The sequence below is a fragment of the Adiantum capillus-veneris genome, chromosome 17 (genome assembly GCF_014529385.1).
Source record: "Adiantum capillus-veneris isolate H3 chromosome 17, ASM1452938v2, whole genome shotgun sequence".
Taxonomy (NCBI): Eukaryota; Viridiplantae; Streptophyta; class Polypodiopsida; order Polypodiales; family Pteridaceae; genus Adiantum; species Adiantum capillus-veneris.
Window position 1 is genome coordinate 105,987,623 of NC_140947.1, and position 26,747 is coordinate 106,014,369.

At 43.8% G+C, this 26,747-nt stretch overlaps 1 protein-coding gene across 1 annotated transcript in view; it reads left to right on the plus strand.

The window, feature by feature from the left end:
* Positions 1 to 3,977: 3,977 nt before the first annotated feature.
* The window catches only part of LOC147437835 (alpha-soluble NSF attachment protein 2-like), a 48,099-nt gene continuing 25,329 nt past the window's right edge, over positions 3,978 to 26,747 (plus strand). Inside the window, exons 1-3 of the mRNA XM_086487278.1 lie at positions 3,978 to 4,021; positions 4,808 to 4,880; positions 4,962 to 5,041. Coding sequence (XP_086343404.1) covers positions 4,976 to 5,041 — 66 coding nt within the window. The 5' untranslated portion in view covers positions 3,978 to 4,021; positions 4,808 to 4,880; positions 4,962 to 4,975. The remainder of the gene's footprint in view (positions 4,022 to 4,807; positions 4,881 to 4,961; positions 5,042 to 26,747) is intronic.

Genomic DNA, 26,747 nt, shown 5'->3' on the forward strand with positions numbered 1-26,747 from the left:
AAAGGGCTGAGAACGAGCAGGCTAGAGGTATGCCTAAATGGCTGGTGCATACTTTGCGTGATAGTAAATTGGATGCACCTTTGTCTAGTCATACTCGATCAGGTTCTCACCATGCATCTTATCAATTAGAATGTTATGCTTTGGCTATGTCTAGCTTATGTGATGTTGAGGAACCTCTATCTTTTGATGAAGCACAAAATTCAAAAAATTGGATGACTGCCATGCAATCCGGATACGATGCACTTATAAAAAATGACACATGGACTTTATGTGATTTGCCTCCTGGCAAAAAGGCCATTGGTACGAAGTGGGTTTACAAGTTGAAACGCGAGCCGTATGGTGAGATTGATCGCTATAAGGCTCGCTTTGTTGCAAAGGGTTATGCACACCAAAAAGGCATAGATTATGAAGAGTTTTTTGCTACCACTTGTTGTATGACTATTGTGCGTTTTCTATGTGCATTTTCATCTCATTTTGGTTGGGATGTACATCAGTCATACATTGTTACTGCTTTCTTGAATGGTGACATATTTGAGGAAGTTTATGTAACGCAGCCTCGCGGTTTTGTCAAGAAAGGACAAGAGGATAAAGTGTGCAAATGTAAGAAAGATTTGTATGGATTGAAGCAATCTCCTCATGCTTGGTATGAGAAGGCTGACACTCATTTGGTCAAACGAGGTTTTTGTAACAACACGTTGTATGTAAAGCGTGAGGGTGATGTACTTCTCATTGTCGTTCTCTATGTGGATGATTTGTTGATCACTGGACCAAATGAGAGACATATTATTGAATTAAGGCTGACTTGAATGCTACTTTCAAGATGAAAGATTTGGGGCTATTGCATCATTACTTGGGTATATAGTTCAAGCAGTGTGATGGTGGTATTGCCATGTGTCAGACAAGTTACATAGAGACATTGCTATGTAAGTTTGGACTTGAGGATTGCAAACCTATTGCCACTTCCATGGAAACATGTTTGAAATTGAGTCTTCATGATGCTGGTGATCCTGAGATGTCACTCTTTACCAAACTGTTGTTGGATGCCTTAATTATGTATGCAACACGAGATCGGATATCAGTTTGCAGTCTTACAGGTCAACAGATTTATGCATAGCCCAAGTTCTAAGCATCGGCAGGTTGTGAAGAGGACTTTTTTCTACTTGAGTGACACTTTACATCTTGGCTTGTTTTATTCCAAGGGGGGATCATTGCTGCCAGACTTACATGCTTTTTTGGACTCAAATTGGGCTGGTTGTTTTGACACGCGAGTGTCCACAAGTGGTTTTTGTTTCATGCTCAGCAGTTCATGTATCTCATGGTTAAGCAAGAAGCAACCTACTGTGGCCACTTCTAGTTGTGAGGCTGAGTACAGGGCAATCTTCACAATCACGGTTGAGTGTGTATGGCTCTGATGCCTTATGGCTGATTTGGGTGTTTGACAGGACAATGCCAACACTATCTACACTGGCAATTAGAGTTGGCAATTGCGAGAAAAACAATTTTTCATGTTCGCACAAAGCACATTGAGGTGCATTACCACTATGTCAGGGAGAGGCTCTCAGCGGGAGAGATCAACTTGGCTTATGTGCCAACACAGGAAAACCTTGCAGATCTTTTCACAAAGGCATTGTCTTGTGAGAAGTTCGAAGCTTTTCACAAAGCTTTGGGCTTACTCCCCTTTGTGGACCGATCATGTCCTCAAAGGATGGCACTTCCCTATACTCTATGTGCCAGCTCTCATTCACCGCATCACTCCGAGGGAGATTTGTTACCATATACATGTGGTAGTGATGTGTGTGAACACACTTGGGACTGCCGGGGCATTTTTTCCCTCACTAGGAGGTTTTTCCCCCTGTGCATTGTATATACGCCCATCACTCTAGGGCTAACTTATCTTTCTATTGCAAATTTGTTGTGTGACTTGAGCTTCCTTCATCTTCTCCAAGTTGTGTGTGTTTTCCTGCAACCCTAATTCCAACAATTTGCTCCCTAGACTCCTTCAATTTTTTGATGCTCTGACATGAATCAAATGCTCAACCCAATAATCATGCCACTTTGACTTTGCATCCTTGCCATCCTTTGCATCATTTGGTTCAGTAGTAGCGGTGGAACTTTCTTGTGGTTTCTTTGCTCTCTTCACAGTCGAAAAGGCATAATTGAAAGAAAAGACAACAATCCAACGGCTGTGATCTGTGCAAAATAATGATAAAAAGTGTTAGCTTGTTGAGATTAAGACCAATGTACTCAACGCATAAATATAGAGGTTTTGTGTTTATACTTACCCACAGATATTTGAGACGGTTTGCCGCAGTTGCTCTCCCAAGAAACTTGCAGGGTTTTGCTGCTGATTAGCTATGGAGGGGATTTCAAAGTTAATAGCACTGAAACGTAAATTCGGTTAGCTTCCTATGAGCACACATAGAGAAGTGTGGTTGAGCAATTGATTTTGAAAGAAAACTAGAGAATTTGATGGAGAAGAACAAAAACTTCAGCAGCAAGTACTGAGTACCTGCTCCCTTCTCATAGTCAAATCTTGACAAACTTCTCAGACTATAGTAGAAGACATAACTAGCAAGGAGAGATGGGTAGCCTGCAACAAGTTTTTATAGCGCACTAGCTAGTTAACTAGAAGATAATTCTTGCTACACCACAAAATTGGTGTTCATCAATCATACCTACAATCACCATCAAATGTCTTCTACTGATCACCCTCAGCTTGCGGCACAAGAAGGTGTGAGCAACTCGATGCTTAAAAATAAGAAGGAAAGCTTGGCGCCATAGGCCCAAGCTTGGCGGGGTGCACTTTGAAGCAGATTGGTTGGGATGAGTGTGTCCGCACATAATGGCTCATATTCAATTTTATTAGCTGGAATCTTAGTTGGTCTCTTGGGATAAAATACTCTTCTTCTTCTTCTTCTCCCAACACCATCGAACAATAAGAATCGAACCCAAATACTGTGCTTGCTTTCGTTGTCTCTTATCCGAAGCATTTATTATACAAAAAACACTTCCTGTCCCAAGAGTTTTTGCGGTTGATTCAGTGTTTGGGAAAAATTTGTCTCTCAACTTTAATATTGTGCCGTTTTCAATTTTGAAAATGCCGGTTGAGAGCAAGGGGAAAAGGAGAAATTCCACCCTAAAATAGAGGAAAATAATGTAAAAACCCAAAAAAAGCCTAATTTTCTAAAAATTCTTCCTGGCAAATTCAAGTTTGTATGTTTGGAACTGGGTTTTGATTGCAGCTATTTATCGCGCCAAACAGCCGTAGTGCAACCCAGCCCTCGCAGTCGTCCTCGATCCCCTGTCTGGCTGCCACGTCGCCCGCGCGCGCATCCTCGTCTTTTCGACAAGGTATCTCCACTAGTAGTAGTAGTAGTATGTGGGTATGTGCCTACGTTTTTCAAAAAAGAAATTGGATGAGCATCTCTGTGTCTCTGTGAGATGCTCTCCTCTTAAACGAAGATAGAAAAGAGAAGGGTGAAGGACAGCGAAGAAAAAGCGAGGGCAAGCTGCAGGCGCAAGCACAGAGTATTAAATACCTGCTATTAAAACAATTTCCAAAATGTGTAGTGGGACGAAATCGACTGGAACGAATACAAGAAGAATGAATACCAGAAGAAAGCAGAGAAAAAGCTCAGAGGATATGCGATCTTCGGCACCAAGTACGGCGATGCTGCCGAGCTTTTTAGGAAAGCCGGAACCGCCTACAAACTCGCTAAAACCTGTAAGTATCTCCTTCATCAATGCCTATTTTTTCATTACATTGTCATGCCTACACAACCTCGAAATGAAAGACATAGATGCGAACTAGCGATTTATCTTCTCCTTAAAATTTCCAAGCAACGTGAGATGTAGTGTTTCTTGTGTCATCCAAATGTGCACATGCAAGAAATCGTTGCTCATACATGTGATGTCATATTTGTTGCTGTGATTTCCTCTTGATATAAATGATCTGACTGTGTATATTTCAGGGGATAAAGCAGCAAATGTCTACATCCAACTTGCAAATTGCCACATAAAGGTTAGAAGCACACAACTTGAAAATTCTGTTCCAAGCTTGAGATTTTCTCCTTGTAATTTTTGCTTTAGATTTTTAGAAGCTGCATTTGTGCTGAAGGTAACTGCTTCCTTCTTTATTTGCTTTGGGACAGCACTTTTACTTTGTTGTCCAGGGGGTGCAGTAAGTGGAAGGGATTAGAGAGTGTTTTTTCTTTGGGTCACTCAAATCAGGGAAAAGCTCCACACCCAATATTGGGCACCACTAACACAAGTTGGAACACTAAAAAAATCTGCAGTGCAATGCATTATGGAGTCGTTATGATTACCACTATGAGTTTTTGAACTTGCACTTCTCTCATGTTTTGAATCTAGGCTTCTCCTGGCTTATCGAGGGCTTAAATTGGTCAAGTGGGATTTTGCATGTTGCATGTCTATCTTTCTGGACAGTAGTGGAAAGCAATGCATTATGGAGTCAATATAGTCCGGTGGATGACTTCTATGAGTTTTTGAACTTGCACTTCCCTTATGATTTGAATCTAGGCATCTCCTGGCTTATCGAGGGCTTAAATGGTCGAGTGTGGATTTTGCATGGTGCATGTCTATCAGTCTGGACATTAGTGGAAATAAGGTGCAGGATTGAAATCCGTCCCATCGTTTGTTTTTCAACTTGACTGATATCCATTGTACAGTTTTACTTGGAAATCGGACAAATGAGAACAATGATATTCACATGCACTTAAAGGCAGCTTGTACAGTTCTCTTTGAATTATTTGGAATTTGAAATCTTAGTTTTCGCATCTAACTGCAGCTTCAGAGCAAGCATGAAGCTGCTTCGGCATTTGTTGAAGCTTCTGTTTGCTACAAGAAGTTTGACTCTAAAGGTAAGACTATACTCCAGCATCTCTGATACCCTTAAAGGCTTTCTGGCATTTATAATGCTCTTCATGGCTTTACTCCTGCAGAGGCAATAAAATACATGAATCTGGCAGTTCAGATTTATATGGAAATTGGAAGGCTATCAATGGCAGCAAAATATTTTAAGGTTTGAGATTTGTTTCAACAACTTGCAGTGAATCCACCAGGCATCAAACTTGTCATTCTTTTTCTCTCCCTATGCAGGAGCAAGATCACATAGCTTTTTGTTGTGTTTTGTAGCTGTTGTTCTTTACTATGTTGATGATATCTGTAGCACAGGTGGTGAGATTTTGCCGACAGAGTAGGTGCACAATTGTTGTAACGGACTTGGACACTCCAAGTCAAGAATCTACCGCGACAACACCAAATAACCACTTCAAAACAGTTCATAGTTCACAATTGATTCAACACTGGCCCGGCGGAGTTCCGTGCCTAGAGATATTGGCTTCAAAGATTGGCGCCCCTTTCGGTATTTCTTTTTGTATTAATTTGAGTTCAAAGTACAAGAGTGCGGGCAGACGCTCACACTCAGATCTGCGTCCAGATGCTCTGAGTTGTGAGAGGCCTGCTCATAAATTTAAAGGTACAAGGGATGCCAAAAGCAGAGCCCAAAAAGCTGAAAATCAAAAGCTCAAAAGCTTTGCAAAAATAAAGCAGTTTCTCTTTCTCTCTCTCTCTTGCTAAAATAAAGCAAAGAGGCTTCTCTCTCTCTCTCTCTCTCTCTCTCTCTCTCTCTCCCAATTGCGTAGGAAAAAGCAAGCCAAAAAGCTGCCCACAAAAAGCATTGCTGTCGCAACCTGTGGCTTCCGTGAATCCCGTTGCAAATCACGGAGATCCGTACAGCTGCCACGTGTCAATTGCCACGTCTGCAAAATCAGGATTACTGTAGTTAGGGTTAGGGTTTAAGCAAGATTAGGGTTTTTGATTTTAGGGTTTATGCAGAGCAGGCAGCCACGTCATCACTTTGTGACATACCCCCTCCTTGAAAGCATTGTAATTGCCCTCGATTACGCCTGCAAAACAGACAGAGGCCATAAACTGTCTTAGCAGACACTGACTGTTAGTACCTAAGCACTAGGAACACACATCTAGCACATGTACCAATCGACACGACATCACACGACATCACAGGACATTCAACATTCATTCGGATCATAGAGCATGATTTATCGGCAATGTAGCTAGCAATCGCATCTAGATCCAATCGGGACCTTATAGCTGTCCGATTGACTAACCCTATTGCAACCATGTCTATTCGAGATCAATTAGACCAAAATGTTGCAGTCATTTCGTCTATCAGTTCCTGCACTTAAAACAAGTCAAGAACAAATCAGTTTCATATTCAGGAATTCCATTTCATAAAGTCATACAGCAGAATACTGTCAGCTCTCAGTATCCCTGAAGCTCAAAGAGACATCAATGACTCTAGTATTCTAAAATCAAGGCATTTGTTGACAAAGGAGCGGAGTAACTCCCCTCTTGTGCAAACCCACAGCACCAGATCTCCGGCCAAGCTGAATTCTGGGTTCCATTTGGAATAGACTATGCTAAACCAAAAGCTTCAAGGTAAAGATTCACATTTCGAGGAATATTTGCTAGGCCTTCCTCCTCAGTTCGCTTCGCATCCAATGTGAAGTAGGTCTTGAATTTAACCAAGAACCATCAGTTCGCTTTACCTTCTACTTTGTTTCTGTGCCAATGTCTGTTCTGGAACAAGTATCTGCTCGTTTTCGTCCATTTTGGGTTGTTCATCATCAGGCACATCGCCTTCAAAAGGCTTCAAGAGACTCACATGAAAAACATTGTGAATCCTCCAAGTATTCTGGCAGCTTCAGTCCAAAGGAGATATCGTTTATATTTTCAGAAAATCTGGAAAGGTCCACACTATCTCATGCTAAGCTTTCAAAGAAGCCTCTCCTTTCCCTTTTTCTTTCTCAGGCGTGCCTTCTCAAAACGTAAGAGCACCCCGCACCCAATCATTTTACTTCAATTTCAAATCGCGACGATGGCGATTTGCTTCCTTTTTCTGTCTTTCCTGAAATTTCTGCAAAGCTTTCCGGACCAAGTCCCTCGTGTACTGGTCAGCTTCTAAGAAAAATCTTATCTTTCGCGCTAAGGAAGGGTAGAACCTTTGTAGCAAATTCAAAAATCTCAAATGGCATCTTCCCCATCAAAGAGTCAAACGTGTTTCTGTAGGCATATTTCACCAAAGGTAAAAACCTTTCCCAAGCAGTCTTCTGATCCAACAAAGAAGACTTCAACAAATCCAATATCACTAAATTAGCAATCTTTGATTGCCCGTTAGTCTGCGGGTGGAACGATGACGAGAACTTCAACCACGTGCCTATGTTCTCCCAAATAGCCATCCGAAACAAACTCGTGAACTTGGGGTCTCTGTCGGAGACAATCGTCTCAGGCATGCCATGTAATCTGAAGACCTGGGCAATAAAGAATCGTGTCCACGCTGTGTTCTCAAGAGATGAAATCCATTGCAATACTTTTTCAGGGGCGGGTGGGTATGGGTAAAGGCTATAACAATCCCTTTGCTTTAAGCTTGTTAAACTTGACCTTCTGGCATACCAAGCAACTGCGCACAAACTCGTCCACATCGTTCTTGGGTCTCGGCCAAAAGAAGTATCTCTCTACCCCTTTCAAGGTGATAGCAATGCCGTGGTGACCCGTGTAAGGCGGACAATGGCATTCGGTTATAACCTTTTTCCTCAACGGGTGTGTAACGTACAACATGATTTCCTTGATCAAGTAGCCATCTTGAATGGAATAGTCCGCTACTATCGTCCCTTTTTGTATTCAACTGAATACATCTGCAAAATATGTTCTGTCGCGTACAGACCGACCATATCCTCGAAGTTCCTATGATGTATCGCGGAAAATAGCCAGAATCAATAGCTTTCGGGACAAATTATTTGCCACCAATTTCTTCTGTCCCTGCACAATGACAATCTGGAAGTAAACCGTGACAAGATGTTTGCCCACCGTATCTGCTTTTTCCGATAGCTGTCTCTGTAACAAGAAGTAGCGTAAACTCCCATCATCTGTGAAAAACCGAAAAAAAAAACGGCTCCGAGTAGGTAATGTCGCCACTGAATAAGAGCATGGATAGCTGCCAAAAGCTCTTTCTCACATATTTGTATTGTCAATTCCGGCCTTGAGAACAATCGGCTCTCATAGGCAATGACATTGGCCTTCTTGCATTAAGACCGCATCCAGACTACGACCACAAGTATCACAATATACTTCAAACGACTTCTGCAAGTTCGGCAAAGTCAAAACTGGTCCCGTAGTCAATTTCTCTTTCTCTGTGGGTCCCCACGAGAAAGGTACTCCTTTCTGTGTCAAGATATGCAAAGGGGAAGCAACCTCTGCAAACTTTCGAATGAACCGCCTGTAGTACGAACACAGTCCCAAGAAGCTTCTAACTTCATGGACATTCTTCAAATCGGGCCAATCACGGATAGTCTATATCTTGGCCAGATCCATCTGCACTCCTGTTGCCGAGACAATGTGTCCCAAAAAGTGTATCTCGGGTAGGAAAAATTCACTTTTTAATCACCTACTTGTGATCCCGTAATGTTAGGTGCAGCGGAATGAATGTTGTATTTTCTCAAGATTAGTGATCTTTATTGCTCAAGGTTCCTTTTTAGTTCTTAGGGAAAGAGAGAGCTTTCCGTCTTATGGAGAGTGCTATGATCACGAACAAAGTGAGTGGATATTGTGCGTGCAAGTGAATGAAATTGAGAGAAGGAGAGAGAAGAGATACGACACCCGAGAGGTTGTAAAACCCTCCTCCGAAGGCCCCACTCTCGTCGGTGAGAGTGGTCTAATCTTTGATTGCACAAAGGTGTACAATGCTAATGCAATGGATTGATGCAATGGGACTATGCCGATGACGACAACGGTGATGACGACGGCGACTTGATGGCTAAAATCTGAGATCTTCTAATTGCTGAATTTCGGGACTGTTTCGGTGGATGAAAATGACTGTTTTGGCTGCGTTTTTATGGCTGAAAATGGGGGAACATCTGCAACGAACTTGGGGGGAGCCTGCCACTGTGTCATGGCTGAAAACCTGCGTTTTCTTCAAGGCTGAATCTCTGCTGTAAAAATGCTGAGGCTGCAGGCATCCTAGCGTTAGTGTTGCTTGACAAAAACGCTGAAGGATCAGGCCTATTTGATGCTGAAAACGCTGGTAATGCAGCACTCAAAAACGCTGGTCTGATGAGGAGTCCTAGCGTTAGTAAAACGCTGCAATGCTGATGATGGGGCTGAATTGCCTGAGTCCAAAAACGCTATGCCTTTGGGGCTGATCTGCAGGTGGGACTATCGCCAGAAGGGGGAGGACTTCAAGGCGAGGGATGCTCTATGAAAAACGCCAAGGGGATGGGAGGTATATGCGCATTGAAAGAGACAGATCAAAGAAGTTGATTTGGTTGTCTCAAACAGAGTATATTGACAAGGTTTTGCAACGTTTCAATATGGAGAAGGGAAAGGCATTGAGTGTTCCATTGCCACCATATGTGAAACTTAGCAAACAAGATTGTCCTGTGTATGAGGAAGAACAGTGGCGAGGCTACGTGTTGATGGGGGGGGTTCTGTTGAGAAGTTGCCTGTTGAGCGGGAAGCTCCTGTTGCCTCTTCTGCCAGAAAGTGCTAACTTGGGTTTGCTTATATATTAACTTGGCAAAATTGCCCTACCTACTTTTGTTGGAAAGTCACTTAAAAATATTAAGTGAAAATGCCAATAAATAGGAAAATAGGCTAAATGCACTGGAAAATTCCCCTAAATGATGCTAATGGATTCTGATGGGAATTCCGATGATCATGCTATGTGCAACTGGAGGATATGCATCTATGCTAAGTGACTGGGCATGCACGGTCTACGAATAGACTCACAATAGTGCCAGATCTCTGCTAATCTAGACTTGACTGAACTAACTGAACCCCCTGCTGTGGTGTAGCTTGTCCATGGACACATAGGGTTGGGATGTGTCACTTGACACGTAATGCCTGAAAGACCTGAAGCAGATGATCTCTATGTTCTGCCTCATTCTTGGAGAAAACAATGATATCATCAAAGAAAGTGCCAACAAATAGTCTGTACTCTCGAAAAATCGTGTCCATCACCAAAAACTCAAATAACCCAAAAGTAGTCCGAAAGACTGTCTTGTAGACGTCTCCTGAGTCAATTCGGATGTGATGATATCCACTCTTCATATCAATCCTGCTAAAGCATGAGGATCCTTGTAATTTGTCGAGTATATCATCGATCCAAGGAATCGGAAATCTGTTCTTGATAGTGATTTTGTTGAGAGCTCTATAATCGATGCACATTCTCCAAGATCCGTCTTTCTTCAAAACTAACAACACTAGAGAGAAATGCGGTGAAGTACTAGGTTGGACAAGACCCTTTTCCAAGAGGTCTCCCTTGGTTCATAATCTCTTCATTCTGTGCTCGGCTCACACGGTAAGGTGGCCGGTTCGGTGGTGTGCTTCCAGGAATCAGATTAATGGTATGATCTTCATGACAAGCAGGTGGTAACTTGCCTGGTAGGCCCTCTGAGAAGCAATCGGCATGAGAGTGGAGAAAATCTTGGCATTCTTTATCAAGTTCAGACATATTTGTCCTATCCTCATCACTCAACTCTTTTATAAAGATCGAGTAAACAAACATACTGGATTTCATTAATTTTGAAATGGCCGAAGCGGATACAATAGGGGGAGACTCGCCCTTCAGTTTTATATCGAGTACAATGGTTCTGCCCTTCTCTGTAGTCAATATCGCTTTCCTCGCTCGATAGTCGACCACGGCGTTATTGTTGTGGTACCAGGGAATTCCCAAGAGAACATCACAACCTTCCAAAGGCATTATGTAAAAGTCCTCATGCCCCAAATACCCCTGACAATGCAACCGAAGTTTGCCAATGACAGGTGTAATGGTTACGTCCCTGTCGGGTGCCGCTAGAACTGCCTCCGCAAGTGGTCCCATCCGATCAGGAGTGATCTCGAGCCGCGCCGCCAATTCCGGTGAAATTAAGTTCGCCTTGGCTCCTCCATTAAAGAAGATTAAGGCTTCTTGGTCTTTCACTTTGCCCTAAGCTCGGCAAAGTTCTGTACTCTCGTCCATCGTGTTGGGATCGGTACCCACACAATCTGGAACCAGTTCCGATTTCATCTTGCCTTTTCTTCCACGTTCCTCAGCTGCTCTCAAACTCTCAGGCCTTTCGTCGTCCTTGTTATTCGGTTCTTTCTGTGCCTTTTTAGGGCACTTCGCGGAGGTATGTCCAGGTTCCCCGCATCCAAAGCACTTCCCCTCCCTGATGAAGCGAGCTCTCTCCTGAGGAGTAAGCTTGGGTTGTGCATCCTTCTTTTCTGGGTTGCTGTTCCTCACGTTGTCATGATCTCACGGTGGGGCAGGTCAAATGTAACAGACTTGGACACTCCAAGTCAAGAATCACGACAGCACCAAATAACCACTTCAAACAATTCACAGATCACAATAGATTTGCATTGGCCCGGCGGAGTTCCGTGCCTAGAGATATTGGCCCCAAAGACTGGCGCCCCTTTCGGTATTTCTTTTTATATTAATCAATGTCAAAGTACAAAGAGCGGTTAGGGTTTCACTCTCAGACTCTGTGTCCAGATGCTCTGCAGAGTGAGCCCTAAACCAACTATTTAAAGATTACAAGGGATGCCCAAAAGCACAGCCCCAAAAGCTTTAAAATCAAAAGCAAAAATCTTCTCTCTCTCTCTCTCTCTCTCTCTCTCTCTCTCTCTCTCACACACACACACACACACACACACACACACACACACAAGTGAGTAAAAATAAAGCATATCCATTCTCTCTCTCACAACTCCAATTTGCGTAGCCAAACAGCTGCTTTTCCCAGCGCAAATCCCGTCGTGAATCGTGCTGCAAATCCTAGAAATCCGTACACTGCAGCCACGTGGCATTTTCCGCCTGCTTTTAGGGTTTCCAGCCACTTTAGGGTTTAAGCCAGCAGTTAGGGTTTTCAGAAATTAGGGTTTTTGGCAGAAATTAGGGTTTGCAGGAATTCTAGGGTTTATGGCAGAAATTAGGGTTTTTGTTGTCGGTAGCCACGTCATCACTTTGTGACATACCCCCCTCTTGAAAGCATTGTAATCGACCGCGATTACGCCTGCAAAACCAACAAAAGCCATAAACCGTCTTAGCAGACACTGACTGTTAGTACCTACGTTCTAGGAACACACATCTAGCACATGTACCAAAATCGACAGTCACATCACATGACATCACAAGACATCACTATACATCACAGGACATCACATGACATTCGACATTCATTCGGATCTTAGACCATGATTTATCGGCAATGTAACTAGCAATCGCATCTAGGTCCAATTGGGACCTCATCGATGTCCGATTGACTAACCCCTATTGCAACCATGTCTTTTCGAGATCAATCAGACCAAAATGTTGCAGTCATTTGGTCTATCAGTTCCTGCACTCAAAAGAAGTCAAGAACAAATTAGTATCATAATCAGGAATTCCATTTCATAAAGTCACGCAACAGAATACTGTCAGCTCTCAGTATCCTTGAAGCTCAAAGAGACATCAATGACTTTAGTAGCAAAATCGAGGCATCTGTTGACAAAGGAGCGGAGTGACTCCCCTCTTGTGCATCCCACTGTACCAAATCTCCGGCCAAGTTGAATTCTGGGTTCCATTTGGAGTAGACTATGCTAAACCAAAAGCATCGAGGTAAAGTTTCACAATCTGAGGAGTATCTGCTAGGTCCTCCTCCTCCATCCACTTCGCATCAAATGCAGGATAGTTCTTGAAGTTAACCAAGAACTGCTTTCGGACTTTACCTTTCTTCGTATCCTTATGTGCCAAAATCTGTTCAGGAACAAGGATCTCCTCGTTTTCTTCCACTTCGGGTTGCTCATCAGGCTCCCCATCATCAGGCACATCACCTTTAAAAGGTTTCAAGAGACTCACATGAAATGCATCGTGAATCCTCCAAGTATCAGGCAGTTTCAATCGGAAGGAGACATCATTTATCTTTTCGGTGATCTGGAAAGGTCCGTAGTATCGCATATTAAGCTTTGGAAAAAGCCTCTCCTTTCCCTTTTTGTTTCTCAGGCGTGCCTTCTCAAGACGTAAGAGCACCCAATCATCCTCCTTCAATTTCAAGTCGTGACGATGACGATCCGCTGCCTTTTTCTGTCGTTCTTGAGACTTCTACAAAGTCTCGCAAACCTTGGCAAAAGCCGTATCCAAGTCTTGCGTATATTCATCCTCTTCAAAAATCTTGTCTTTCGTGCTCAGGAAGGGTGGAACCTTCGTAGCACTTTCAACAATCTCAAATGGCGTCTTCCCCGTTGAAGAGTATCGTGTTATCGTAGGCAAATTCCACAAAGGTAAGTACTTTTCTCATTGAGTCTTCTGATCCGAGATACAAGACGTCAATAAATCTAAAACCACTGAATTGGCAATCTCAAATTGCCCGTCAGTCTGCAAGTGGAACGATGACGAGAACTGCAACTGCGTGCCAATGTTCTCCCAAATTGCCTTCCAAAACAAACTCATAAATCTGGGGTCTTTGTCGGAGACGATCGTTTGAGACATGCCATGTTATCGGAAAATCATCGTGATCATTCTCTGTTCTCGGGAGATCAAAAAATGAAATCCATTGCAATACTTTCCCAGGGGTGGGTGGGTATGGGTAAAGGCTGTAACAATCCCTGTGCCTTATGCCTGTTAAACTTGACCTTCTGGCATACTAAGCAACTGCACACAAACTCTTCCACATCCTTTTTGAGTCTCGGCCAAAAGAAGTATCTCTCTACCCCCTTCATGGTGGTAGCAATGCCGCGGTGATCCGTAAAAGGTGGGACAATGGCATTCAGATAACCTTTTCCCTCAACGGCTGTGTAACACACAACATGGTTTTTGTCATCAAGTAGCCTTCCCGAATGGAGTATCATGCTATTGTCTCCACGTGAAACTATCTGCATAATCTGTATCTGTGGCATACTGATCGACCATATCCTCAAAGCTCCTATGATGTATCGCGGAAATAGCCAGAACCAACGGCTTCTGAGACAAAGCATCTGCCACCACATCGTTCTGTCCCTACACATGGACAATCTGGAAGTGAAAGTGTGACAAGATGTTTGTCCACCGCATCTTTTCCGAAATCTGCTGCTGTGACAAGAAGTAGCGCAAACTCTGATAGTCTGTAAAGACAGTAAAATCTGCTCCGAGTAGGTAATGCCGCCACTGAGTAAGAGCATGGATAATCGCCAAAAGCTCTCTCTCATAAATTTGTGCTGTCATCTCCGGCCTAGAGAACAATCGGCTCTCGTAAGCAATGACATGGCCTTCTTGCATCAAGACCGCACCCAGAGTACGACCACAACCATCACCAAGATCCGTCTTTCTTCAAATCCAACAACAGTGGAGAGTAATACGGCGAAGTACTATGTTGGACAAGGCCCTTTTTCCAAGAGGTCTTTCACTGGCTTCCTAATCTTTTCATTTTGTACTCGGCTCACACGGTAAGGTGGCCGGTTCGGTGGCGTGCTTCCAGGTATCAGATCAATGGTCTGATCTTCAGACCCTCTAAAAAGCAATCGGCATGAGTGTGGAGAAAAATCTTGGCGTTCTTTTGTTCAGGTCAAAACATATTCAACCTTTATCCATCGTTCAGTTCTCTCCCAAAAGAATGAGTAAAGAAATTGAAATTCATCAAGTACAATCTCTGAGCCCTTCATTTGTCAAAGTCGCTTTCTCGGCCCGGTAGTCAACCATGGCGTAGTTCTTGTGGTACCAAGGGACTCCGAGTAGAACGTCACTCGCGTGCCCTGAACACCCCTGTCATTGCAAACAAAGTTTGCCAATGCTCGGTGTAATGGCAACATCCCGTCCGGGTGCCAGTCGAACTACCTCCGCCTGTGGCGTCAATCTGTCGTGCGTAATTCCAAATCGAGCCGCCAATTCCAAGTGAAAAGAAGTTGGCCTTGGCTCCTTCAAAAGAGCTTCTTGATCCTTCACTTTGCCCCAAAAGCGGTAAAGTTTGTACTTTCATTCATTTAATTTGGTTCAGGTCCCACGCCATGTAGTACCAGTTCTGGTTTTCTATCTGCCTTTTCTGCCACGTTCCTCAGCTGCTCTTGAACTCTTAGGCCTATCGTCGTCCTTATCATTTTGTTCTTTGTGTGCCTTTTTAGGGCACTTCGCGGAGATATGTCCATGCTCCCCGCATCCAAAGCACTTCCCCTCCCTGATGAAGCGAGCTTTCTCCCGAGGAGTAAGCTTGGGTCGTGCATCCTTCTTCTCTAGGTTGCTCTTTTTCTTTCTACTTTCATTGCCAGAAGTCTTTTTGGCTCGTTGTGTCATGGCCTCATCTGTGGGGTAGGTCAGACTGCCAGAGTGAATGGCAAATCCCCGCTTCGCATGACTCATCAACTCCTGAATAGAAGCTTACTTTTGTTCCAAGCAGTGATCTTGGTTCTCTGTAGGTAGACCCAAGGTAAACCGCTCAATCTGTTCTTTGAACGAGATCTTCTTGAATGAAGAGGCGGGTAGAAAAGAGCTCCATAATCTCTCACAGTAAGCATTTATTGTATCTTTCTTGGTCATCCGAAGATGGTTCCAAGCAGCTCGTATATCTCGTTCATACTCTTGCGTCAACCAAGAAGAAATAAAAAGATTGTTAAATTTCAGCCATTTAACTGGCGCAGTCTTGTTTAAAAGAAGCGTGGACCACCAGGTGCGAGCATTCCCCTTAAAGTAAGAGGTAGCTCTCTGAATCTTGGAGTGCTCTGGGTAGCGTCCTCCCGCGAAAGCAGTGTCAAACTGCTGTATAAAAGACAGCCTTCGAAGCATCTGAGTATCTTGAAAAAGTATCAAATCTGATCGAGTGTCCACCTTCCTTAAACTCTCGGACTTTCTTGCTTTTATCTTCCAAAAAGTCATACTTGTTGGCTTTATAAAAATTCTTCTTGTTTGCATAAAAGTTTCCGTCAATGGAATCTGAGCCGTCAACGGAATCTGAGCTGTCTGTAGATGTGTCCTGAGTAGAACTATCAGTCTCTGGGCGAGATTTAGGCTTCTTTGCCTTTTTCTTGCCCTTTCCGAAGCGTTGTTTCTTGCTTCGCTTTTTGCCTTTTTTGTCTTCCTCGCTCGAATCTGAAGAGCTAGAAGAACTGTCAGAAGAAGAAGAAGAAGAAGAAGACCTGAGCACTCCTTGAAAGTGAACACGCTTCTTCTGTTTCTTTGCTTTGTCAAATGTGGACTGACGACCCAAATAACCCGGCAAGTCAGTGCTTTTCTTCTGCTTTTTGCCGTGCTTTTTGGCTTTCCTTTGCGCGTCAAAAAGCTGAGCAATCCGTGCATCAACCACCTCTTCTAATTCCTTCTCTGAATATTTCTTGTGAGTAGAAGGTTTCTTGAGAGCGGGTTTCGGGGGTGGTGTAGTGGTTTTCTGCCACTGCTCATGCACTTCCTGAAAAGAAGTCTCGTTCATATATTTTGCAAATTTTGGGTCCTTCGCAAAATTGAGCATCATCTTTGTTGCATCGCCAATCAATTGACGACGCTCCATGTCTCGTCTCTTCGCCTGAGTAGGCCGAGGCGGGCCATACTCTTTGCCGGAATCTTCGTTGTGATCTGAGCCCGCATCTCCAGATGCAGAGGGAGTCTACTGATCCTTGCGTGAAGCCATAGGTGCCGCGGAAAAAAATAAAATTTGGGGATCGGATTTCCCGTAGAAGAGAAATCGGCCGTGCTCTGATACCACTGTAACAAACTTGGACACTCCAAGTCAAGGATCAATCACGACAGCACCAAATAACCACTTCAAACAATTCACAGATCACAATAGATTTGCACTGGCCCGGCGGAGTTCCGTGCCTAGAGATATTGGCCCCGAAGACTGGCGCCCCTTTCCGTATTTCTTTTTATATTAATGAATGTCAAAGTACAAAGAGCGGTTAGGGTTTCACTCTCAGACTCTGCGTCCAGATGCAGAGTGAGCCCTAAACCAGCTATTTAAAGATTACAAGGGATGCCCAAAAGCAGAGCCCCAAAAGCTTCAAAATCAAAAGCAAAAATCTTCTCTCTCTCTCTCTCTCTCACACACACAAGTGAGTAAACATAAAGCATATCCATTCTCTCTCTCACAACTCCAATTTGCATAGCCAAAAAGCTGCTTTTCCCAACGCAAATCTCGTCGTGAATCGCGCCGCAAATCGCGGAAATCCGTACACTGCTGCCACGTGGCATTTTGCGCCTGCTTTTAGGGTTTCCAGCCACTTTAGGGTTTCAGCCAACAGTTAGGGTCTCCAGAAATTAGGGTTTCTGTAAATTAGGGTTTTTGTCAGAAATTAGGGTTTGCAGGAATTTTAGGGTTTCTGGCAGAAATTAGGGTTTCTGCTGTCGGTAGCCACGTCATCACTCTGTGACATCAAACTGCCAGAGTGAATGGCAAAACCCCGTTTCGCATGACTCATCAACGCTTGAATAGAAGCTGACTTCTTCTCTAAGCAGTGATCTCGGATCTTTGTAGGTAGACCCAACGTAAACCGCTCAATCTGTTCTCTGAACGAGATCTTCTTGAATGAAGAGGCGGGTAGAAAAGAGCTCTAGAATCTCTTGCAACAAGCGTCACTGTATCTTTCTTGGTCATCCGAAGATGGTTCCAAGCAGCTCGTATATCGCGTTCATACTCTCGAGTCAGCCAAGAAGAAATGAAAAGCTTCTTAAATTTCAGCCATTTAATTGGCACAGTCTTGTTTAAAAGAAGCGTGGACCACCAAGTTCGAGCATTCCCCTTAAAGTAAGAGGCAGCTTTCCGAATCTTAGAGTGCTCTGAGTAACGTCCTCCCACAAAAGCGATGTCAAACTGTTGTACAAAAGGCAAAGCCTTCTAAGCATCTCTATATCCCGAAAACGTGTCAAATTTAATTGATTGTCCACCTTCCTTAAACTCTCGGACTTTCTTGCTTTTGTCTTCCAGAAAGTCATATTGGTTGGCTTTGTAAAAATTCTTCTTCTTTGCATAAAAGTTGCTGTTGTCAGAGTCTGAACTGTTTGTAGACGAGTCTTGTGTAGAACTGTCACTCAGTGGGCGAGATTTAGACCTCTTTGTCTTTTTCTTGCCCTTCTCGAAGCATTGCTTCTTGCTTCGCTTTTTACCTTTTCGGTCTTCTTCGCTCGAGTTAGATGAGCTAGAAGAACTGTCAGAAGAAGAAGAAGAAGAAGAAGAACTGGGTACTCCTTCAAATCGAACACGCTTCTTTTGTTTCTTTGCCTTTTCAAATGTCGACTGACAACCCAAATAGGCCGGGAAGTCTTTTTCTTTTTGCCGTGCTTTTTAGCTTTGTTTTGCGCGTCAAAAAGCTGAGCAATTCGTGCATCAACCAGCTCTTCTAATTCCTTCTTTGTATATTTCTTGTGAGCAGAAGGTTTCTTGAGAGCGGGTTTCGGGGGTGGTGTTGTGGTTTTCTGCCATTGCTCGTGCACTTCCTGAAAAGAAGTCTCGCTCATATATTTTGCAAATTTTGGGTCCTTCGCAAAATTGAGCATCATCTTTGTTGCATCGCCGATCAATTGACGACGCTCCATCTCTCGACGCTCCGCCTGAGTAGGCCGAGGCGGGCCATACTCCTTGCCGGAATCTTTGTTGTGATCCCTTCCCGCATCTCCGGATGTAGAGGGAGTCGACTGATCGTTGCCTGAAGCCATAGGTGTTGCGGGAAAAAAATTTGGGATTGGATTTCTCGTAGAAGAGAAATCGGCCGTGCTCTGATACCACTGTAACGGACATGGACACTCCAAGTCAAGAATCTACCGCGACAGCACCAAATAACCACTTCAAAACAGTTCACAATTTACAATTGATTCAACACTTCAAAACAGTTCACAGTTTACAATTGATTCAACATTGGCCCGACGGAGTTCCGTGCCTAGAGATATTGGCCCCAAAGACTGGCGCCCCTTTCGGTATTTCTTTTTGTGTAAATTTGAGTTCAAAGTACAAGAGTGCGGGCAGGCGCTCACACTTAGACTCTGTGTCCAGATGCTCTGAGTTGTGAGAGGCCTGCTCACAAATTTGGGGGTTTCCAATCAACGAGCAAAGAAAACCGAGCAGAACCAATTTCTGAGCAAATATGAGCAACACCCTTGATAAGTTGATATGAGTGCAAGGTATATTGAAGCAAATACTCATGTCATTTTAAATTTGACCAGCTTCTCAACACAAATGGGTCATACATCTAATTTTTTTAGAAAGTAGCCACCCTAATAAAATCCCAAGTCAAAGAAGTACATATAAGGCGGTTGATTGTGGATGCATCAAAAACACCAAAAAAGGTAAGAATTAACAAACTTCGAGTAAGTCTATGAGAAGTAGACAAAATAACCTTGGAAATTTGAGAAACCTCATGATCAAGAGCATAAACATGCTCTCCTATATTATTTTCATTGGGCAAGATGTGCAAGGTAGAGATTCTCACCCTAGGAGTTGGCCACGTATGCTATGTTGTCACATAGAACTTTTCATGACGGATAGGATATGTCTTTCATGTAGAGTGTCCCGTTGATAGGGCGGGTGGCTTCCTCTGTTAGAGCATCACCTTCATGGGATGATCCCTCTCTTGGCATCTCCCGGATACCTTCACCATAGCCGCACAACCTTCACCATAGCCATACTTCATACTTTCACGCTCTTTCTTATAGATTAATAGTGTCTATAAACAATGTTTTCTATAAAATGACAGATGGGTGGAATACATATAAAACGTATGGTATGGAAAAGAGAGGTTAGGCATTAGGCACGCAAATGGATGCAACCATGGGAGAAGAACAGACCTGGCGAGTCTCTCGTGCCCCCTTGATCAATCCATCAAGACAATCATTAATCACCTTCAAGTCCTCTCTCTTGAAACTTCCGTTGGCGAGGGACTACCAAGTTCGCAAAGGGTAGCTTCCAATATGGGATGTAGAATGTGGATCTGTGCTCAGCCTCATACAATGTACCATTAACCGCCTACACATCAAAAGTTAGAGCTGAGAAGCTAAACGGATCACTTGCAAAGAATAAACTAATTTTGACTCATCTACATCAATGCGGACTTGGCATCCCAGTTACATGAGCACAGAGGGTCATTGCCTGATTTAGTTTTGACACTAGGAAGCTTTGGGAGAATCAATCCAAATAACGTCGAAGGTCAAAACTGATAAAAACTAGAACAAGCATGCATGCACTCCACTGTCAATCCAGCCCCAAGCACACGACGTTCTGCTGAGTTTGTTTCGATCATGATAGTACATTTACAGGCAATGGCCTAAATCACGGTGATATGAGCCTTACCATATGGGATCAATTGAATTGGCACAGAGATATAACCACAATTGTCAAATTTCTATGTTTCATCTATACTTTCGCATGATCAAAAGAGGATTAACCACCTTGCAGATGAAGCTGGTGTTGTGACTGCATCTACTAAAACCATATCAATCACAATTGCATAGTAGCTACACCACAATTGGCATCTCATCATACCTGATGTCAATTATTAATCATCCAGATATTAGTTGAGACACAGCAAGCTGCCCGAGTTCATCCTGTTTTGGTTGATTGCACAATATCACGGTTGCCCATGCAACTAGCATTGTAACGAATGAGCATGATTAGATGAGGGATCATCATCGTGTTTGTAATCAGAGCATCTCATCATTTGAACGTAGAAAAAGAATGTTGGCGAAGTGCAATGTGTCAATGCTCAGTACTTGTGTGTGTGTGTGTGTTTGATTATGCGTCATGTAACAGAGTGGGAATGTGAGAGAATGCGATTGTGGGTGATGCACAGAGAGAGAGAGAGAGAGAGAGAGAGAGAGAGAGAGAGAGAGAGAGAGAGAGAGAGAGAGAGAGAGAGAAATGAAATGTTATATTAACGTCTTCAAAAGGCCAAAATGACCTATGAGACCAAAAAGTTACAATTGGTGAATCTGATACCATGTCTGAGTACGGAAATTACCAGGTTACAAAGTTACCAAGTTACAAAGAACTAACACTAAAACACTAAGGCACTAAGGAGAAAGGGAGTTTGGGGGGGGGGGGAGGGGGGGTTTGTGGGTTCAGATGAGAGAGAGAGAGAGAGAGAGAGAGAGAGAGAGAGAGAGAGAGAGAGAGAGAGAGAGAGAGAGAGAGAGAGAGAGAGAGAGAGAGAGAGAAGCAAGCTGGGCAAAGCACGCGCAACACACAGAAAAGAAAGAAAGATAAAGAGTGAAAAGAAAGGTAAGTTTCTTTGCCTTGTGTAAGCTGTCGCAACCAGTCCGCGCCGGCGCGGATTGGTTCCGACAAGTGTAAGGAAAGTTCAGATGAGGCAGTGGAACATGGAGGAGAAGGGCATAGTGCAGGTGGCCCACAGCATTGGATTAAAAAAATCTCAATACAAAGAAGCTGCATACTACCGCCCGCTTCTCAGCACAAAATGCGGACTGTGTGAGTTGAGCACGGTCTCTTTGTTTGCAACCAATCACTCGTGCTGCTAGGGAGCTTCCATTGGTTGTAACATTCTACGAAGGTTTTGTTTCCTAGTAATATACAAAGGTTTTGTTTCCTAGTAATATTGCTGCAGCGGCTCCTTGTGAACTGGGAGCCTGGGAGGGCAAAGGCAATCAAAACCGTGCGTGCTGTTGCCACTCTCATCTGAACCCAGCCTTAGCCTACCGCCACATGCTGCCTCTGCCTAAACCTTTTGCAAGCTGTCGAAACCATTTTGCGCCGGCGCGGAATGGTTCGAGTAGTGTTCGCAGATGAGGTTTTTGGTTTTTTTTGTTAAATCGACTCATTGCATTTGAACATACCTAATATCTTCTAGGGCACACAATGTCCACGTGGTTTTTGTTAGAGCTGTTGTAAGAATCAATCGCGACAGCACCAAATAACCACTTCAAAACAATTCACAGATCACAATAGATTTGCACTGGCCCGGCGGAGTTCCGTGCCTAGAGATATTGGCCCCAAAGATTGGCGCCCCTTTCAGTATTTCTTTTTTATATTAATCAATCATCAAAGTACAAGAGAGCGGTTAGAGTTTCACTCTCAGACTCTTCGTCTAGATGCTCTGAGAAGTGAGGCCCTCACCACTAATTTAAAGGTTACAAGGGATGCCCAAAAGCAGAGCCCCAAAAGCTTCAAATCAAAAGCAATTGCTCTCTCTCTCTCTCTCATAGAGAGTCAAAACATGAAAGCAAAAGCATTCTCTCTCTTTCTCATTTAAGTAGAGAAAAAGCGAAATTTGCGTCGCTCATCATTTTCCAAAAAAAATAAAAAAATAAAATATTTTTTAAAAAAAATTTCAACCTCCGCGATTTCCGGAAATTAGGGTTTGCAGGAATTTTAGGGTTTCTGGCAGAAATTAGGGTTTTTGCTGTCCGCCACGTCATCACTTTGTGACATACCCCCCTCTTGAAAGCATTGTAATCGACCGCGATTACGCCTGCAAAACCGACAAAAGCCATAAACCGTCTTAGCAGATACTGACTGTTAGTACCTACGTACTAGGAACACACATCTAGCACATGTACAAAATCGACAGTCACATCACACGACATCACCAGACATCACAGGACATCACATGACATTCAACATTCATTCGGATCTTAGACCATGATTTATCGGCAATGTAGCTAGCAATCACATCTAGGTCCAATCGGGACCTCAACGATGTCCGATTGACTAACCCCTATTGCAACCATGTCTATTCGAGATCAATCAGACCAAAATGCTGCAGTCATTTCGGCTATCAGTTCCTGCACTCACAAGAAGTCAAGAACAAATCAGTGTCATAATCAGGAATTCCATTTCATAAAGTCATCCAGCAGAATACTGTCAGCTCTCAGTATCCCTGAAGCTCAAAGAGACATCAGTGACTTTAGTATCAAAATCGAGGCATCTGTTGACAAAGGAGTGGAGTGACTCCCCTCTTGTGCATCCCACTGCACCAGATCTCCGACCAAGCTGAATTCTGGGTTCCGTTTGGAGTAGACTATGCTAAACCAAAACATCGAGGTAAAGTTTCACAATCCGAGGAGTATCTGCTAGGTCCTCCTCCTCCATCCACTTCGCATCAAATGCAGGAAAGTTCTTGAACTAAACCAAGAACCGCCTTCGGACTTTACCTTTCTTCGTATCATTATGTGCCAAAATCTGTTCAAGAATAAGGATCTCGTTTTCTTCCACTTTGGGTTGCTCATCAGGCTCCCCATCATCAGGCACATCACCCTTAACAGGTTTCAAGAGACTCACATGCAATGCATTGTGAATCCTCCAAGTATCTGGCAGTTTCAATCGGAAGGAGATATCATTCATCTTTTCTGTAATCTGGAAAGGTCCGTAGTATCACATACTAAGCTTTGGAAAAAGCCTCTCCTTTCCTTTTTCCTTTCTTAGGCGTGCCTTCTCAAAAGTAAGAGGCACCCAATCAGCCTCCTTCAGTTTCCAGTCGCGACGATGGCGGTCCGTTGCCTTTTTCTGTCGTTCTTGAGACTTCTGCAAAGTCTCGCGAACCTTGGCAAAAGCCGTATCCAAATCTCGCGAATATTCATCCGCTTCCAATATCTAATCTTTCGTGCTCAAGAAGGATGGAACCTTCGCAGCACTTTCAACAATCTCACATGGCGTCTTCCCCGTCAAAGAGTGTATCGTGTTATTGTAGGAAAATTCCACCAAAGATAGGTTCTTTTCCCATTGAGTCTTCTGATCCGAGATACAAGACTTCAATAAATCTAAAATCACTGAATTGGCAATCTCAAATTGCCCGTCAGTCTGCAAGTGGAACGATGACGAGAACTGCAACTGCGTGCCAATGTTCTCCCAAATTGCCTTCCAAAAGCAACTCATAAATCTGGGGTCTCTGTCGGAGAGAATCGTCTTAGACGTGCCATGTAATCGGAAAATCATCGTGATCATTCTGTATTCTCGGGAGATAAAAAAAAATGAAATCCATTTCAATATTTTCCCAGGGGCGGGTGGGTATGGGTAAAGGCTGTAACAATCCCTGTGCCTTATGCCTGTCAAACTTGACCTTCTGGCATACCAAGCAACTGCGCACAAACTCTTCCACATCCTTCTTCAGTCTCCGCCAAAAGAAATCTCTCTCTACCCCTTTCATGGTGGTAGCAATGCCGCGGTGACCCGTAAAAGGTGGACAGTGGCAATCAGTCATAACCTTTTCCCTCAACGGCTGTGTAACGCACAACATAGTCTTTTTCATCAAGTAGCCTTCCCGAAGGGAGTATCCAGGTACTGTCTCCCCATCCCGTATCCGTGTGAAAATATCTGCAAAATCTGTATCTGTGGCACACTGATCGACCATATCCTCGAAGCTCCTATGATGTATCGCGGAAATAGCCAGAACCAACGGTTTCCGAGACAAAGCATCTGCCACCACATTCTTCTGTCCCTGCACATGGACAATCTGGAAGTGGAACTGTGACAAGATGTTCACCCACCGCATCTGCTTTTCCGAAAGTTGCTTCTGTGACAAGAAGTAACGCAAACTCTGATGGTCTGTAAAGACAGTAAAAATCCGCTCCGAGTAGGTAATGCCGCCACTGAGTAAGAGCGTGGATAACCGCCAAAAGCTCTTTCTCATAGATCCGTGATGTCATCTCCGGCCTAGAGAGCAAACGGCTCTCGTAAGCTATGACATGGCCTTCTTGCATCAAGACCGCACCCAGACTACGACCACAAGCATCACAATATACTTCAAATGACTTCTGCAAGTCCGACAAAGTCAAAATAGGTCCCGTAGTCAATTTCTCTTTCAATGTCCGAAAGGCAGTCACCTCTGTGGGTCCCCACGAGAAAGGGACTCCTTTCTGTGTCAAGATATGCAAAGGGGAAGCAACCTCTGCAAACTTTCGTATGAACCGCCTGTAGTACGAACACAGTCCCAAGAAGCTTCTAACTTCATGGACATTCCTCAAATCGGGCCAATCACGGATAGTCTCTATCTTGGCCGGGTTCATTTGCACTCCTGCTGTTGACACAATGTGTCCCAAAAAATGTATCTCTGGTAGGAAAAATTCACTTTTCTTAGCATTAATCACTAATGTGTGATCTCGCAATGCCTGAAAGACTTGAAGCAGATGATCTCTGTGTTCTGCCTCATTCTAGGAGAAAACAATGATGTCGTCAAAGAAAGTGCCAACAAATAGCCTGTACTCTCGAAAAATCCTATCCATCATCCGGTTAAATGTCGCAGGAGCATTGGTTAAGCCAAAAGGCATCACCAAAAACTCAAATAACCCAAAAGTCGTCCGAAAAGCAGTCTTGTAGACATCTCCTGGCGCTATCCTGATCTGATGATACCCACTCTTCAAGTCAATCCTGCTGAAGCACGAGGATCCCTGTAAATTGTCGAGTATATCATCGATCCTAGGAATCAGAAATCTGTTCTTGATGGTGATTTCGTTGAGAGTGCTATAATCGATGCACATTCTCCAAGATCCGTCTTTCTTCAAAAACCAACAACACTGGAGAGCAATACGGTGAAGTACTAGGCTGGACAAGACCCTTTTCCAAGAGGTCTTTCACTGGGTTCATAATCTTTTCATTCTGTACTCGGCTCACACGATAAGGTGGCCGATTCGGTGGCGTGCTTCCAGATATCAGATCAATGGTATGATCTTCAGGCCCTCTCAAAAGCAATCGGCATGAGCGTGGAGAAAACATATTCAACCTTTATCCATCGTTCAATTCTCCCAAAAGAATGAGTAAGAAAACTGAAGTTCATCAAGTACAATCTCTAAGCCCTTCATTTATCAAAGTCGCTTTCTCGGCCCGGTAGTCAACCACGGCGTAGTTCTTGTGGTACCAAGGGATCCCGAGTAGAACGTCACTCGCGTGCCCTGAACACCCCTATCATTGCAAACGAAGTTTGCCAATGCTCGGTGTAATGGCAACATCCCATCCGGGTGCCAGTCGAACTACCTCCGCCTGTGGCGTCAGTCTGTCGAGCGTAGTTCCAAATCGAGCCGCCAATTCCAAGTGAAAAGAAGTTGGCCTTGGCTCCTTCAAAAGAGCTTCTTGATCCTGCACTTTGCCCCGAAAGCGGCAAAGTTTGTACTTTCATTCATTAGATTCGGTGCAGGTCCCACGCCATGTGGTACCAGTTTTGATTTTCTATCTGCCTTTTCTGCCACATTCCTTAGCTGCTCTCAAACTCTTAGGCCTGTCGTCGTCTTTATCATTCTGTTCTTTCTTTGCCTTATCAGGGCACTTTGCTGAAATATGTCCATGTTCCCCGCATCCAAAGCTCTTCCCCTCTCTGATGAAGCGAGCTCTCTCCTCAGGAGTAAGCTTCGGTCGTGCATCCTTTTTTTTCTCTGGGTTGCTCTTTTTCATTCTACTTTCATTCCCAGAAGTCTGTTCGGCTCGTTGTGTCATGGCCTCATCTGTGGGGTAGGTCAGACTGCCAGAGTGAATGGCAAAGCCCCGCTTCGCATGACTCATCAACTCCTGAACAGAAGCTGACTTCTATTCCAAGCAGTGATTTCGGATCTCTGTAGGTAGACCCAAGGTAAACCGCTCAATCTGTTCTCTGAACGAGATCTTCTTGAATGAAGAGGCGGGTAGAAAAAAGCTCCAAAATCTTTCACAATAAGAATTCACTGTATCGCTCTTGGTCATCCAGAGATGGTTCCAAGCAGCTCGTATATCTCGCTCAAACTCTTGAGTCAACCAAGAAGAAATAAAAAGCCTCTTGAATTTCAGCCATGTAACTGGCACAGTCTTGCTTAATAGAAGCGTGGA